This window comes from Carcharhinus amblyrhynchos, chromosome 1, assembly GCF_965287045.1.
Source record: "Carcharhinus amblyrhynchos chromosome 1, sCarAmb.v2.hapA, whole genome shotgun sequence".
NCBI lineage: Eukaryota > Metazoa > Chordata > Chondrichthyes > Carcharhiniformes > Carcharhinidae > Carcharhinus > Carcharhinus amblyrhynchos.
The window spans coordinates 181296847-181311483 of NC_137324.1; the positions used below are offsets into that span (position 1 = coordinate 181296847).

The 14637-nt window shown below is 44.7% G+C and overlaps 1 protein-coding gene across 2 annotated transcripts in view; it reads right to left on the minus strand.

The window, feature by feature from the left end:
* wdr32 (WD repeat domain 32) overlaps window positions 1-14637 on the minus strand; it is a 104857-nt gene that overhangs the window by 32189 nt on the left and 58031 nt on the right. The window contains exon 5 of one of the 2 annotated variants that reach the window (XM_080196438.1): window positions 1170-1286. The exons of the other annotated variant lie outside the window; for it this stretch is intronic. Within the exon in view, the coding sequence (XP_080052564.1) occupies window positions 1170-1286 (117 nt within the window). The remainder of the gene's footprint in view (window positions 1-1169; window positions 1287-14637) is intronic. 2 annotated transcript variants of the gene reach the window in all.

The window sequence follows — 14637 nt, forward strand, 5'->3', positions numbered from 1 at the left end:
GAAACCCACACAGACACAGAGAATGTGCAAACTCCACACAGACAGTGACCCAAGCCAGGAAACGAACCCAGGACCCTGGAGCTTTGAAGCAGCAGGGCTAACCATCGTGCTACCGTGTCTGCAGAATATTTTTTTCCCCTCTTCTGCCCTCTGGTTATTTGGCAAATTATCTTAATTTTTGTGTCCCACTAAATCATCCCACAGTCTAAACCTATCTTATTCACTCTATGTATCACGAATAATTCACCTCTCTCCCTTCAATTAGTTTTAGATACAGTATCAACATTTTACATACATACAAACTGCAAGTAATAAATCGTATAATTAAAAATATGAAATACAGGTGTGAAATCCTTATAAATACATCAGGCTCAAATCAGCATTCCAGTGAAATAAGGTAGTTTAGAATACAACTGGAAAAGATTGACAAATAATGGCTTTTTTCTCTTAATTTTACCATCCCTTCTCCACAGTGCTGAGTTGTGTTCAGACTCCACAGATACCTGCCAAAATAGGGACATCTCACTGAACTGTAGAGTTAAATGGTAAGTCTAAGCAGGCTATTTGATCAGGGAACCTGATGCTCACCTAATGCTTCAGAAGTCAACTGTGCAATCCTTCTCATCTCGATAAAGCTAGTACCCAAATGGTTCAATTCTATAATCAGTTTCTTTTTGCTATATTTGAAGAGTGTCATATTCAGTAGAAATTAGAAACAGTAGACACGTTATAGTTTAGACAAAACCTTCATAACCTTTTATATCACTAATAAGGCATCACGCCAGTTTTAAAGCGTGCAAACCCTTGCTTAAGTGGTACTTGAGAGTAAGTGTTACTTGCCACTCATCAGTCCAAGCCTGAACATTGTTCAGATCTTGTGACAGATGGACACTGATTCAGGATTAACTGTCATAAATGGTCACCATCATTGGCAAACATCCCCATTTCTTACCCTGCTACTTGTTTTACTATCCTTTGTTATTCTTTATATTGATAGCAATGGGTCTACATTAATTTTACCTTTTTTATACTTTAATGTTTCATATCTTTAATTAAAGACATTGAGTTTTATTTAGCATGTAAAGGAAATGAACAAAATATCTATTTACAAAGGGAAAGACTGACATTTAAAATCACTCCAATACACTGTTCCTATTGATCACCATTACCTTCTCTCTCAGTCCGTGGACAAGATTGTGATGGATTTTTTTCAGAGTTACGGATTGTACCTATTTGATGATTTTGTGATCGTAAGCCAGGCAAGCTGCAAGAAGATGTGGTTAAATCTAGAAAAATAAAACAAGTACAGGTAATATTTTAAAAGTTCAAAACTACCAGCAAATTTGTAAAATAAATATGATGTGGAGATACCGGTGTTGGACTGGGGTGGGCACAGTAAGAAGTCTCACAATACCAGGTTAAAGTCCAACAGTTTATTTGGAATCACAGGCTTTCGGAGTGCTGCTCTTTCATCAAGTGAATGACTTGATGGAATTATAATTTTGCTGGGTTATGTATGTGCAAAGCAAAGGACTACAGCAGCACTTTGCAAATTATTTTCTAATGTGACCACCACCGCCGCCCCCCAATTCACAACTTCTGAAAGTCGATTAGTGATGAGCAAAGGCTGGCCTTGTCAGCATTGCCCACACCCCAAGAATGGATACACATATTAAAAATACTTAAGTGAACGATCCCATATACCTGCAAAAACAGCAATCGAGAAGCTTAGTGACATTTGGTAAATAACTTTTAAACTTTGCACACTAAAGAGAAACAGATAATCATTTATTCTTTGAAATAAAAATCTGTGCTTTAAGGCCCTTAGAAAAATTTTTCGTCGTTTCATGAAGATTTCAATGAACCTAGAGGAAAAGGTGGGAAGATTTTAACTTGCCCTATATTGAATGGGACTTGCTTAGTGCTGGAGCATGGCTGGGGCAGAGTTTATAAGGACCATCGAGGAAAGCTTCTTGGAACAATATATACATAGTCCAACAAAGGAAGGGGCCCTACTGGACCTGGTATTGGGGAATGAGCCTGGCCAGGTGGCCGATGTTTCAGTAGGGGAGCAGTTCAGGAACGCTGACCACAATTCAGTAAGCTTTAAGGTACTGATAGATAAAAAAAAAAGTGTAGTCCTCAAGATAAGGTGCTAAATTGGGGTATGGCTAATTACAACAATATAAGGCAGGAACTGAGTACTTTGTGTCAGTATTCACCAAAGAGAAGGACTTGGTGGATGATGAGGCTGGAAAAAGGTGTGTAGATTGTTTGAGTTATGTTGAGATCCAAAAGGTGGTGTATTGGGGTTCTTAAGAAACATTAACGTAGACAAGTCCCCACAGCCTGATGGGATATATCCTAGAATACTGAGAGAGGCAAGGGAGGAAATTGCTGAAGCCTTGAGAGAAATCTTTGTATCCTCAGTAGCTACAGGGGAGGTCCAAGAGAATTGGAGATAGCCAATGCTGTTCCTTTGTTTAAGAAGGGAAGTAAGAATTTTCAAAGTAATTACAGGTCAGTGAGCCTTATATCTGTGGTACAGAAATTAATGGAGAGAATTTATTCCCACTTGGAAATAAATGAACGTATTAGTGAGAAGCAACATGGTTTTGTGAAGGGGAGGTCGTGTCTCACAAACTTGATTGAGTTTTTAGAAGAGATGAAGATGATTGATGAGGGTACGGAATTTGTCTACATGGACTTCAGTAAGGCCTTTGACAAGGTCCCTCATGGCAGACAGGTGCAGAAGGTGAAGTCGCGTGGGATCAGAGGTGAGCTGGCAAGGTGGATACAAAACTGGCTCAGTCAAAGACATGATGTGGGTATGCCGGCATTGGACTGGCGTAAACACAGTAAAAAGTCTGACAACACCAGGTTTTAATCCAACCGATTTATTTGATAGTAAACGCACAAGCTTTCGGGGTTAGTCCCTTCGTCAGGTGAATGGAGAGTTCTGGCCTCAGACAGAGCATATAAAGCACAGACTGTTTAGAGATAACTGATTAGAATGCGAATCCTTACACCTAACCTGCTGTTAGGTTAGGTGTAAGGATTCGCATTCTAATCAGTAATCTCTAAACAATCTGTGCTTTATATGCTCTGTCTGAGGCCAGAACTCTCCATTCACCTGACAAAGGGACTAACGCCGAAAGCTTGTGCGTTTACTATCAAATAAATCGGTTGGATTAAAACCTGGTGTTGTCAGACTTTTTACTCAGTCAAAGACGACAGGCGGTAGCAGTGGAAGGGTGCGTTACTGAATGGAGGGCTGTGACAAGTGGTGTTCCTCAGGGATCAGTGCTGGGACCTTTGTAATGATCTGAAGAAAATGTAACTTGTTTAATTATTAAGTATGCAGATGACACAAAAATTGGTGGATGGCGATAAGGACCATCAAAGGGTACAGCAGGATACAGAACAGTTGGAGATTTGGCAGATGGAGTTTAATCCAGACAAATGTGAGGTATTGCATTTTGGAAGGTCTAATACAGATAGGAAATGGCAGAACCCTTAAGAGTATTGATAGGCAAAGGGATCTGGGTGTACAGGTACACAAGTCACTGAAAGTGGCAACGCAGGTGGAGAAGGTAATCATGAAGGCATACGGCATGCTTGCCTTCATCTGCCAGGATACTGAGTTTACAAATTGGCAAGTCATATTGCAGCTTTATATAACCTTAGTTAGGCCGCACTCGGAATATAGTGTTCAATTCTGGTCGCCACAACACCAGAAGGATGTGGAGGCTTTAGAGTGTGTACAGAAAAGATTTACCAGGATGTTGCCTGGTATGGAGGGCATTAGCTATGAGGAGGTTGGAGAAACTTGGTTTGTCCTCACTGGAATAACAGAGGTTGAGGAGCAACCTGATAGAAGTCTATAAGATTATGAAGCATCCATAGAGTGGATAGTCAGAAGCTTTTTCCCAGGGTGAAAGAGTCAATTACTATGGAGCACAGATTTAAGGTGCGAGGGGCAAGACTTAAAGGAAATGTTGGGTGCCTGGAACTCGTTGCTGTGGTGGTAGCGGATACGTAGTGACTTCTAAGAGGCATCTTGACAAATACGTGATTAGGATGGGAATAGAGGGATTTAGTTCCTGGAAGGGTAGGGGGTTTTAGTTAAGTTGGGCAGCATGTTGGTACAGGCTTGGAGGACCAAAGGCCTGTTCCTGTGCTATAATTTTCTTTGTTTGTTCTAACCCCTTCAATGCAAAAAAAAGGTCATTCAGCCCATCAAGTTTCCACCGACTCTCTGAAAGAGCACCTATCCGCCCTATCCCCACAACTCCATGCACTTACCATGGCTAATCCACCCAACCTACACATCATTGGACTGGGAAGGGAAAAGAGTACCCAGCGAAAACCCACACAGACACGGGGAAAACGTGCAAACTCCTTACAGACAGTTATCGGAGGCTGTTAATTGAATCTGGATCCAACTATTCATAACTCGGGCCTCTGGTAAAGTAAGAAGTCCAGTGACATCACTAATAGCTATTGGCGGTCTGTCAGTTTGAAGACGATGTCAACTCGGTGACAAATTACTGCCGTGGGTCTTCATGTGACTGAAGAGAACGATTCTCAATCCACAGACTTTTGGGCACATGGAGCAATATGTCCCACAAATTTTGGGATCTGGAGTGCAGGATTTGCTTACTTCTCATCCACCCTCAGTCGCCACTTACCTAATCATTAAGATACTATAGGGAACTGAGTAGGCAGCTGAGGAAGAGAAAAGCGAAGGTAGTAATCTCAGGATTGCTGCCTGTGCCACGGGAGAGTGAGGGAAGAAACGAAATGAGGTGGAGGCTGAATGCGTGGCTGAGGGACTGGTGTGGAGGGCAGGGATTTCGGTTCCTAGATCACTGGGACCTCTTTAGGGGTAGGTGGGACCTGTACAGTAAGGACGGGTGGCACTTAAATCCCAGGGGGACTAATATCTTGGCGGGAAGACTGGCTAAGACTATCGGGGGGACTTCAAACTAGAAAGGATGGGGGGAGGGAATTGTGATGGGGAGACTGGGACGGAGGAGGTTAGCTCCCAGGTAGGGGAGGACCGCAGGCAGTATGAGAGGGAGGTTAGACAGGGGGTGGAGAAGGGAAATGCCCAGACTGAGGGGCTGAAGTGTATATATTTTAATGCAAGGAGTGTAGTGAATAAGGTAGATGAGCTTAGGGTGTGGATTGCTGCTTGGGAATGTGATGTGGTGGCCATTACGGAGACTCGGATGTCTCAGGGACAGGACTGGGTACTTCAGGTGCCAGGTTTCAGATGCTTCAGGAAGGACAGGGAGGGTGGCAGAAGAGGTGGTGGAGTGGCACTGTTGATCAGGGACAGTGTCATGGCTGCAGAGAAAGAGGATGCCGTGGAGGGACTATCTACAGAGTCCCTGTGGGTGGAAGTTACGAACAGCAAAGGGTCGAAAACTTTGCTGGGTGTATTCTATAGGCCGCCCAATAGTGACAGGGAAGTTGAAGTGCAGATGGGGAAACAGATTCTGGAGAGATGTATTAATAACAGAGTTGTCGTGATGGGAGACTTCAATTTCCCAAACATTGACTGGAATATCCCTAGGGTAAGGGGTTTGGATGGGGAGGAGTTTGTTAGGTGTGTTCAGGAAGGTTTCCTGACACAGTATGTGGATAAGCCTACGAGGGGAGAGGCTGTACTTGACCTGGTACTGGCGAATGAACCAGGGCAGGTGATGGATCTCTCGGTAGGAGAGTATCTTGGGAATGGTGACCATAATTCTATCTCCTTCACAACTGCATTGGAACGAGATAGCATCAGGCAGGCTAGGAAGGTGTTTGTCTGGAGTAAGGGGAGATACGAAGAAGTCAGGAAGTTACTTGGATAAATAAACTGGAAGGAGGCGTTCTTAGGGAAAAGTACCGAAGGAAGGTGGCGGATATTCAAGGAATGTTTGTCTGGAGCTATGCATGACAACGTTCCGATGAGACAAGGGGGTTTTGGTAGGTTGTGGGAACCGTGGTGCACGAAGGCTGTGTTGAACCTAGTCAGGAGGAAAAGGAAGGTGTACAAAAGGTTCAGGGAACTAGGAGAGGTTAAGGATCTTGAGGAGTATAAGGACTGTAGAAAGTAGCTTAAAAGGGAAATTAGGAGAGCCAGAAGGGGTCATGAGAAGACCTTGGCGGGTAAGATTAAGGAGAATCCCAAGGCCTTCTATAAATATGTGAAAGGTAAAAGGATGAGAAGAGAAGGGATAGGACCTATAAAAGGTGAAGGGGGAAAGGTCTGTCTGGAACCAGAAGAAATGGCAGAGGTGCTTAATGAGTACTTTGCCTCAGTATTCACGGTGGAAGCTGATCTGGGAGATTTTGCTACGGATTTGCAGCAGATGGAAAAGATTGAGTATGTGGATATTAAGGAGGAGGATGTGTTAGAACTTTTGAATTCTATCAAGATAGATAAGTCGCCGGGACCAGATGGGATGTACCCCAGGATACTGTGGGAGGCGAGGGAAGTGATTGCAGAGCCCCTGGCGATGATCTTTGCGTCGTCAATGGAGACGGGAGAGGTTCCAGAGGATTGGAGGATTGCGGATGTAGTTCCTATTTTCAAGAAAGGGAACAGAGATAGCCCGGGAAATTACCGACCGGTGAGTCTGACCTCAGTGGTTGGTAAGCTGATGGAGAGGCTTCTGAGGGACAAGATTTACGAGCATTTGGAGAGGTTTGACATGATCAGGAATAGTCAGCATGGATTTGTCAAGGGCAGGTCGTGCCTTACGAGCCTAGTTGAGTTCTTCGATAATGTGACTGAACACATTGACGAAGGAAGTGCCGTGGACGTGGTGTACATGGACTTCAGCAAGGCGTTTGATAAGGTCCCCCATGCAAGACTTCTTGAGAATGTGAGAGGGCATGGGATCCAAGGGCCTTTGGCCTTGTGGATCCAGAACTGGCTTGCCTGCAGAAGGCAGAGTGTGGTTGTGGATGGGTCTTTTTCTGAATGGAGGTCAGTCACCAGTGGAGTGCCCCAGGGATCTGTTCTAGGACACTTGCTGTTTGTCATTTTCATAAATGACCTGGATGAGGAAGTGGAGGGATGGGTAAGTAAGTTCGCTGATGACACGAAGGTCGGTGGTGTTGTGGATGGTCTGGAAGGGTGTCAAATGTTGCAGCAGGACATAAATAGGATGCAGGACTGGGCGGAGAAGTGGCAGATGGACTTCAACGCAGATAAATGTGTAGTCGTCCATTTTGGCAGAACCAACGGGATGAACGAGTACACTATCAAGGGCAGGAGTCTTAGTAGTGTTGAAGAGCAGAAGAATCTTGGGGTCCGGGTCCACAGGACTCAAATCGGCCTCGCAGGTGGAGGATGTGGTCAAGAAGGCGTATGGTGTACTGGCCTTCATTAATCGAGGGATTGAGTTTAGGAATCGAGAGGTAATGCTGCAACTTTATAAGACCCTTGTCAGGCCTCATTTGGAGTACTGTGCGCAGTTCTGGTCGCCTCACTATAGGAAAGACGTAGAAGCTATTGAAAGGGTACAGAGGAGATTTACAAGGATGTTGCCTGGACTGGGAGGCATGCCTTATGAAGTTAGGTTGAGGGAGCTGGGACTCTTTTCCCTGGAGAGATGAAGGTTGAGAGGCGACCTGATAGAAGTTTATAAAATGTTGAGGAATAGATAGGGTGGATTCTCAGAGGCTATTTCCCCGGGTTGAAATGGTCGCTACGAGAGGACACAGATTTAAGGTGCGGGGAGGAAAGTACAGAAGTGATGTTAGGGGTAAGTTTTTCACTCAGAGGGTGGTGAGTGAATGGAATCGGCTGCCGTCAGTGGTGGTGGAGGCGAACTCGCTGGGGTCTTTTAAAAGACTTCTGGATGAGTATATGGGGTTTAATGGGATTGGGGGTTATAGATAGGTCTATAGATTGGTAGGTGTTGATGTGATCGGCGCAACTCGTGGGCCGAAGGGCCTGTTTGTGCTGTAGTGTTCTATGTTCTATACTGTGACTCTAAGTGTGATGCAACTTGACGGCCAAGTCATTACTATTTTGAATAATCCTCCAAATGATTGTTTATTTATTCATACTTGGGACATGGGCGTCGCTGGCTGGTCAGCATTTATCGGCCATCCCTTTTGAGAAGATGGCGGTGAGCTGCCATGTTGAATTGCTGCAGTCCATGTTCTGTGGGTTGACCCACAATGATATGGATATACCGGCGTTGGACTGGGGTAAACACAATAAAAAGTCTGACAACACCAGGTTTAAGTCCAACTGATTTATTTGATAGTAAACTCACTAGCTTTTGAGGTTTCCCTCTTCTTCAGGTGAATGGAGAGTGAATGGAGAACTCTCCATTCACCTGAAGGAGAGGGAAACCTCGAAAGCTAGTGAGTTTACTATCAAATAAATCGGTTGGACTGAAACTTGGTGTTGTCAGACTTTTTACTGTGTTGACCCACAATACCATCAGGGAGGGAATTCAGGATTTTGACCCAATGACTGTGAAGGAATGGCAATATACTTGCAAGTCAGGATGGAGAGTAGCTTAGAGGGGAACTGGCAGGTGGTGGTCCCATGTATCTGGTACCCTTGTTCCTTCTGGATAGAAGTGATTGTGCATTTGGAAGGTGCTATCTAAGGATGTTTGGTGAATTGCTGCAGTGCATCTTGTAGATAGTACACACTGATGCTACTGCTGATGGTGGACGTAGTGGATGTTTTTGGGCATGGTGCCAGTCAAATTTTGTCCTGAACGGTATCAAGCTTAAGTATTGTTGGAGGTGCACTCTCCAGGCATATGGGGAGTATTCCATCACACTCTTGACTTGTGCTTTGTAGATGGTGGACAGGCTTTGGGGAATCAGGAGATGAGTTACTTGCTGCAGTATTCCTAGCTTGTAGCCAATGTTTATGTGACGAGTCCAGTTGAGTTTCTGGTCAATGGTAACATCAAGGATATTGAAATGGGTCAGTGATGGCAAAACTATTGAATGTCACGGAGCAGTGGTTAGAGTGTCTCCTATTGGTGATGATCATTGCCTGGCATTTGTGTGGCACAAATGTTATTTGCCACTTGTCAGCCCAAACCTGGGTATTGTCCAGACCTTGTCACTGGGCAGATTACTGCTGAGCAGGTGCTGCTTGATAGCACTGTTGATGGTGCCTTCCATCACTTTACTGACAATCCAGAGCAGACTGCTTGGTCTACATTCCAGGATATAGAATCTTCAGATGAGACAGGGGAGGGGACAAAAGGGGAGGAGGCATTAAGAACATAATAAACAGGAGCAGGAGTAGGCCATCTAGCCCCTTGAGTCTGCCCTGCCATTCAATAAGATCATGACTGATCTGATAGTGGTTCAGTTCCACTTACCTGCCTGCTCCCCATAACCCTTAATTTCCTTATTGATCAAAAATCTATCCGTGACTTAAATACATTTAACAAGATAGCCTCTACTGTTTCATTGGGCAGAGAATTCCAAAGATTCACTACCCTCTAGAAGTAGTTCCTCCTCAACCCTGTTTTAAATTGACTCCCCTGTATTTTGAAGCTGTGCCCTCTAGTTCTTGTTTCCTTTAAGCGGAAATAATCTCTCTGCTTCTACCCTGTCCAGCCCCTTCATTATCTTTTATGTCTCTATAAGATACCCCCTCAGCCTTCTAAACTCCAACGAGTACAGGCCCAATCTACTCAATCTCTCCTCATAAGCTAACCCCCTCATCTTTGGAATCAACCTGGTGAACCTTTTCTGCACTCCCACCAAGGCCAATATATCCGTCCGCAAATAAGGGTATCAAAATTGCACACAGTACTCTAGTTGCGGCCTCACCAGTACCTTGTACAATTGCAGCAAAACCTGCCTGCTTTTATACTCCATCCCCCTCGCGATAAAGGCCAACATTCCATTTGCCTTCTTGATCACCTACTGCACCTGCAAACTGAGTTTTTGCAATTCATCCACAAGGACCCCCAGGTCCCTCTGCACAGTAGCATGTTGTAATTTTTGACCATTTAAATAATAGTCCATTTTACTATTATTCCTTCCAAAGTGGATAACCTCACACTTGCCAACGTTATACTCCACGTGCCAGATCCTCGCCCACTCACTTAGCCTATCCAAGTCTCTCTGCACACTTTCCACGTCCTCCATGCGATTTGCTTTCCCACTCATCTTTGTGTCATCCGCAAACTTTGTTACCCTACACTCGGTCCCCTCCTCCAGATTGTCTATGTATATGGTAAACAGTTGAGGCTCCAGCACTGATCCCTGCAGCTCACCACAAGTCACCAACTGCCAACCGGAAAAACACCCACTTATTCCAACTCTCTGCTTCCTGTTAGATAGCCAATCCTCAATCCACGCTAACACTTTACCCCCAACTCCGTGTACCCTAATCTTATGCAGCAACCTTTTGTGAGGCACCTTATCGAACGCCTCCTGGAAATCTAAAAACACCACATCCACCAGTTCCCCTCTTGTTACATCTTCATAAGAATCCAGTAAATTCGCCAAACATGACTTTCCCTTCATGAATCCATGCTGCATCTGCTCGATTGAATCATTCTTTTCCAAGTATCCTGCCATTTGGGGATTGAATTTAGGAGCCGCAACGACATGTTGCAACTGTACAAAACTCTGGTGTGTCCACACTTGGAGTATTGTGTGCAGTTCTGGTCCCCACATTATAGGAAGGATGTGGAGGCATTGGAGAGGGTGCAGAGGAGATTTACCAGGATGTTGCCTGGTATGGAGGGGAGGTCCTATGAGGAGAGACTGAGGGATTTGGGGTTGTTTTCGTTAGAAAGAAGGCGGTTAAGAGGGGATCTTATTGAAACATATAAGATGATTAGAGGTTTAGATAGGGTGGACAGTAATAGCCTTTTTCCTCGGATGGAGAAAGCTAGCACGAGGGGGCATAGCTTTAAATTAAGGGGTGGTAGATATAGGACGGATGTCAGAGGTAGGTTCTTTACCCAGAGGGTGGTGAGGGATTGGAATGCCCTGCTTGCTGCAGTTGTAGATGTGCCTAGTTTGGGGGCGTTTAAGAGATCCGTGGATAGGTTTATGGATGGAAAGGGATTGGTTTAGGTTAGAGGGTCATTGCTTTTTTAATTGGTCAGCGCAACATCGTGGGCCGAAGGGCCTGTTCTGCGCTGTAATGTTCTATGTTCTATTTCTTCTTTAATAATAGATTCCAGCATTTTCCCAACTACAGATGTTAAGCTAACCAGCCTTTTGTCTACCTCCTTTTTAAACAGTGGCGTCACATTAGCTGTTTTCCAATCAGCTGGCACCTTTCCACAGTCCAGCGAATTTTGATAATTAATTGCAGAAAGGAGAGATGATACCTTGGAGGGGCATTAAATTAACTTGAGGGTAAAGCTTAGGAATAAAAAAGGGGCAGCCACATTGCTGTTTATTATAGATCCCCAGTCAGTGGAAAATTGAGAGGCAAATATGTGCACAATAATAGAAAAATTATATTCGGTGATTTCAACTTTCCCAACATTAAGTGGGATGGACATAGTATTATGGGCTTAAATGGAGTGCATTTCTTGAAATGTGTACAGGCGAACTTTTTAAGTCAATACGTTGAGGGTCCAATAAAGGCCAGCGCAATGCTGTGCCTGATTCTGGGGAATGAAGCTGGACAGGTGGTTGTGGAGGAGCATTTTAGTGATAGCAATCACAGTATGGTACAATTTAAGCTCGCTACGAACAAGGAAATAGACAAGTTGCAAAATAAACTTTTGGATTGGGGGAGAGTGGATTTTAGTAAAATAAGACAGGATCTGGCCAAGGTAAACTGGCAACAGCTACTAGTGGGAAAATCTACAGAAGAATAGTGGGGATATTCAAGAAGAAATTGGAGAGGGAACAGACTCAACATGTTCTGTCTGGGTGACAGGGAGAGGTAACATACCCAGAGAACCATGGATGACCAGAGATATTCAGGATACGATGAGAAGGAAGAGAGGTTTTTTAGCAGGTACAAGGGGAACAAATCAGCGGAGGCATTAGTGAAGTACAGAAAGTGCAGAGTGGAGCTTAAGAAAGCAATTAAGAGAGCAAAGAGGGGAGATGAGAAAGTTTTAGCTGGTAAAAAGTAGGAAAAATCCTGAGATATCAATCAAGAGAAGATAATCAGGGAAAGAGTAAGGCCCATTAGGAACCAAGGAGGCAATCTGTGGGTGGAGCCAAAGGACATTGGAAGAGCGTTGAATCCATCTTCACTCAAGAGCATGAGGACAAAGGAATGGAACCCAGGGAGCGAGACTGAGAGGTTCTTGAGCAAATTGACATTGGGTGTGACATGGTATTAGAGGAGTTAGCAAGCTTAAAAATGGACAAATCTCCAGATCCTCTGAATTGTATCCCAGGCTGAAACGGAAGGCAAAGGAGGAGATAGCAGGATTTTTTAAATGGGTCAGAAATCCTGCAATCAGGGAAGGTGCTAGAGGACTGGAAAACAGCTAATGTGGTTCCGCTGTTTAAGAAGCATTAGAAATACACTAGGGAATTACAGACCAGTGAGTCTCATGCAGGGGTACAGTAACTACTGGAGAAAATTCTGAAGGAGACATAGAACATAGAACATAGAACATTACAGCGCGGAACAGGCCCTTCGGCCCACAATGTTGCGCCGACCAGTCTTATTTTTAAAAAAAAACATTGGTTTAGATTAGTGGGTCAATCCCTTTTCGTCCATAAACCTATCCACCAATCTCTTAAACGCCCCCAAACTAGGCGCATTTACAACTGCAGCAGGCAGGGCATTCCAGTCCCTCACCACCCTCTGGGTAAAGAACCTGCCCCTGACATCCGTCCTATAACTACCCCCCCTTAATTTATAGCCATGCCCCCTCGTGCTAGATTTCTCCATCCGAGGAAACAGGCTATCACCATCCACCCTATCTAAACCTCTAATCATCTTATATGTTTCTATAAGATCCCCTCTTAGCCGCCTTCTTTCCAGTGAAAACAACCCCAAATCCCTCAGTCTCTCCTCATAGGACCTCCCCTGCATACCAGGCAACATCCTGGTAAACCTCCTCTGCACTCTCTCCAAAGCCTCCACATCCTTCCTGTAATGTGGGGACCAGAACTGCACACAGTACTCCAAGTGCGGCCGCACCAGAGTTGTGTACAGTTGCAACATGACGCTGCGACTCCTAAATTCAGTCCCCCTACCAATAAACGCCAAGACACCGTACGCCTTCTTAACAACCTTATCTACTTGATTCCCAACTTTCAGGGATCTATGTACACATACACCTAGATCCCTCTGCTCCTCCACTCTATTCAAAGTCCTCCCGTTAGCCCTATACTCAACACATCTGTTATTCCTACCGAAATGGATTACCTCACACTTCTCCGCATTAAACTCCATCCGCCACCTCGCGGCCCAGCTCTGCAACCTGTCCAAGTCACCCTGCAAACTTCGACACCCTTCCTCACAATCTACCACACCTCCGACTTTGGTGTCATCAGCAAACTTACTAATCCACCCAACTATACCCTCATCCAGATCATTAATAAAGATTACAAACAGCAGTGGCCCCAAAACAGATCCCTGAGGCACACCACTCGTAACCGAACTCCATGATGAATAATTACCATCAACCACCACCCTCTGTCTCCTATCTGCTAACCAATTCCTGATCCAAGTACCTAAATTACCACCAATCCCATACATCTGCATTTTCTGCAGAAGCATACCATGGTGAACCTTATCAAACGCCTTACTAAAATCCATATATACCACATCTACTGCCTTACCCCTATCCACCTCTTTGGTCACCTTCTCAAAGAACTCAATAAGGTTAGTAAGGCACGACCTTCCCGCTACAAAACCATGCTGACTATCTCTAATCAATTCATTACTCTCCAAATAACTATAAATCCTATCCCTAATAATTCTTTCTAAAACCTTGCCCACTACAGAAGTAAGACTCACTGGTCTATAATTCCCAGGGAAGTCTCTGCTCCCCTTCTTAAACAATGGGACAACATTCGCTGTCCTCCAATCTTCCGGTACTATACCAGAGACCAACGACGACCTGAAGATCAGAGCCAGTGGCTCTGCAATCACCTCTCTTGCCTCCCATAGAATCCTAGGGTAAATCCCGTCTGGACCAGGGGACTTATCTATTTTCAACCCATCTAGAATATCCAACACATCCTCTGTATCAACTACAATACTTTCTATTTTACACCCCTTCACCCCAGTGACCTCCTCAGCTACATTCATATCGTCCTGCGTGAACACCGAAGAGAAATAATGGTTCAATGCCTCTCCAATCTCTTCCGGTTCCACACACAACTTCCCCCTACTGTCTGTAACTGGCCCTAATCTTGCCCTAACCAACCTTCTGTTCTTGACATACCTATAGAACGCCTTAGGATTCTCCTTAATCCTATCAGCCAAAGTCATCTCATGCCCTCTTCTAGCCCTTCTTAACTCCCTCTTCAACTCCCTCCTAGCCAATCTAAAGCTTTCTACTGCACTACCCGAGCCCTCAAGCCTCATCCGAACATAAGCCTCCTTCTTCTTCCTAACCAACAAATCAACTTTTTTTGTGCACCACGGTTCCCTAGCCCTACCAATTTCTCCTTGCCTGACAGGGACATACCTATCACAGACCC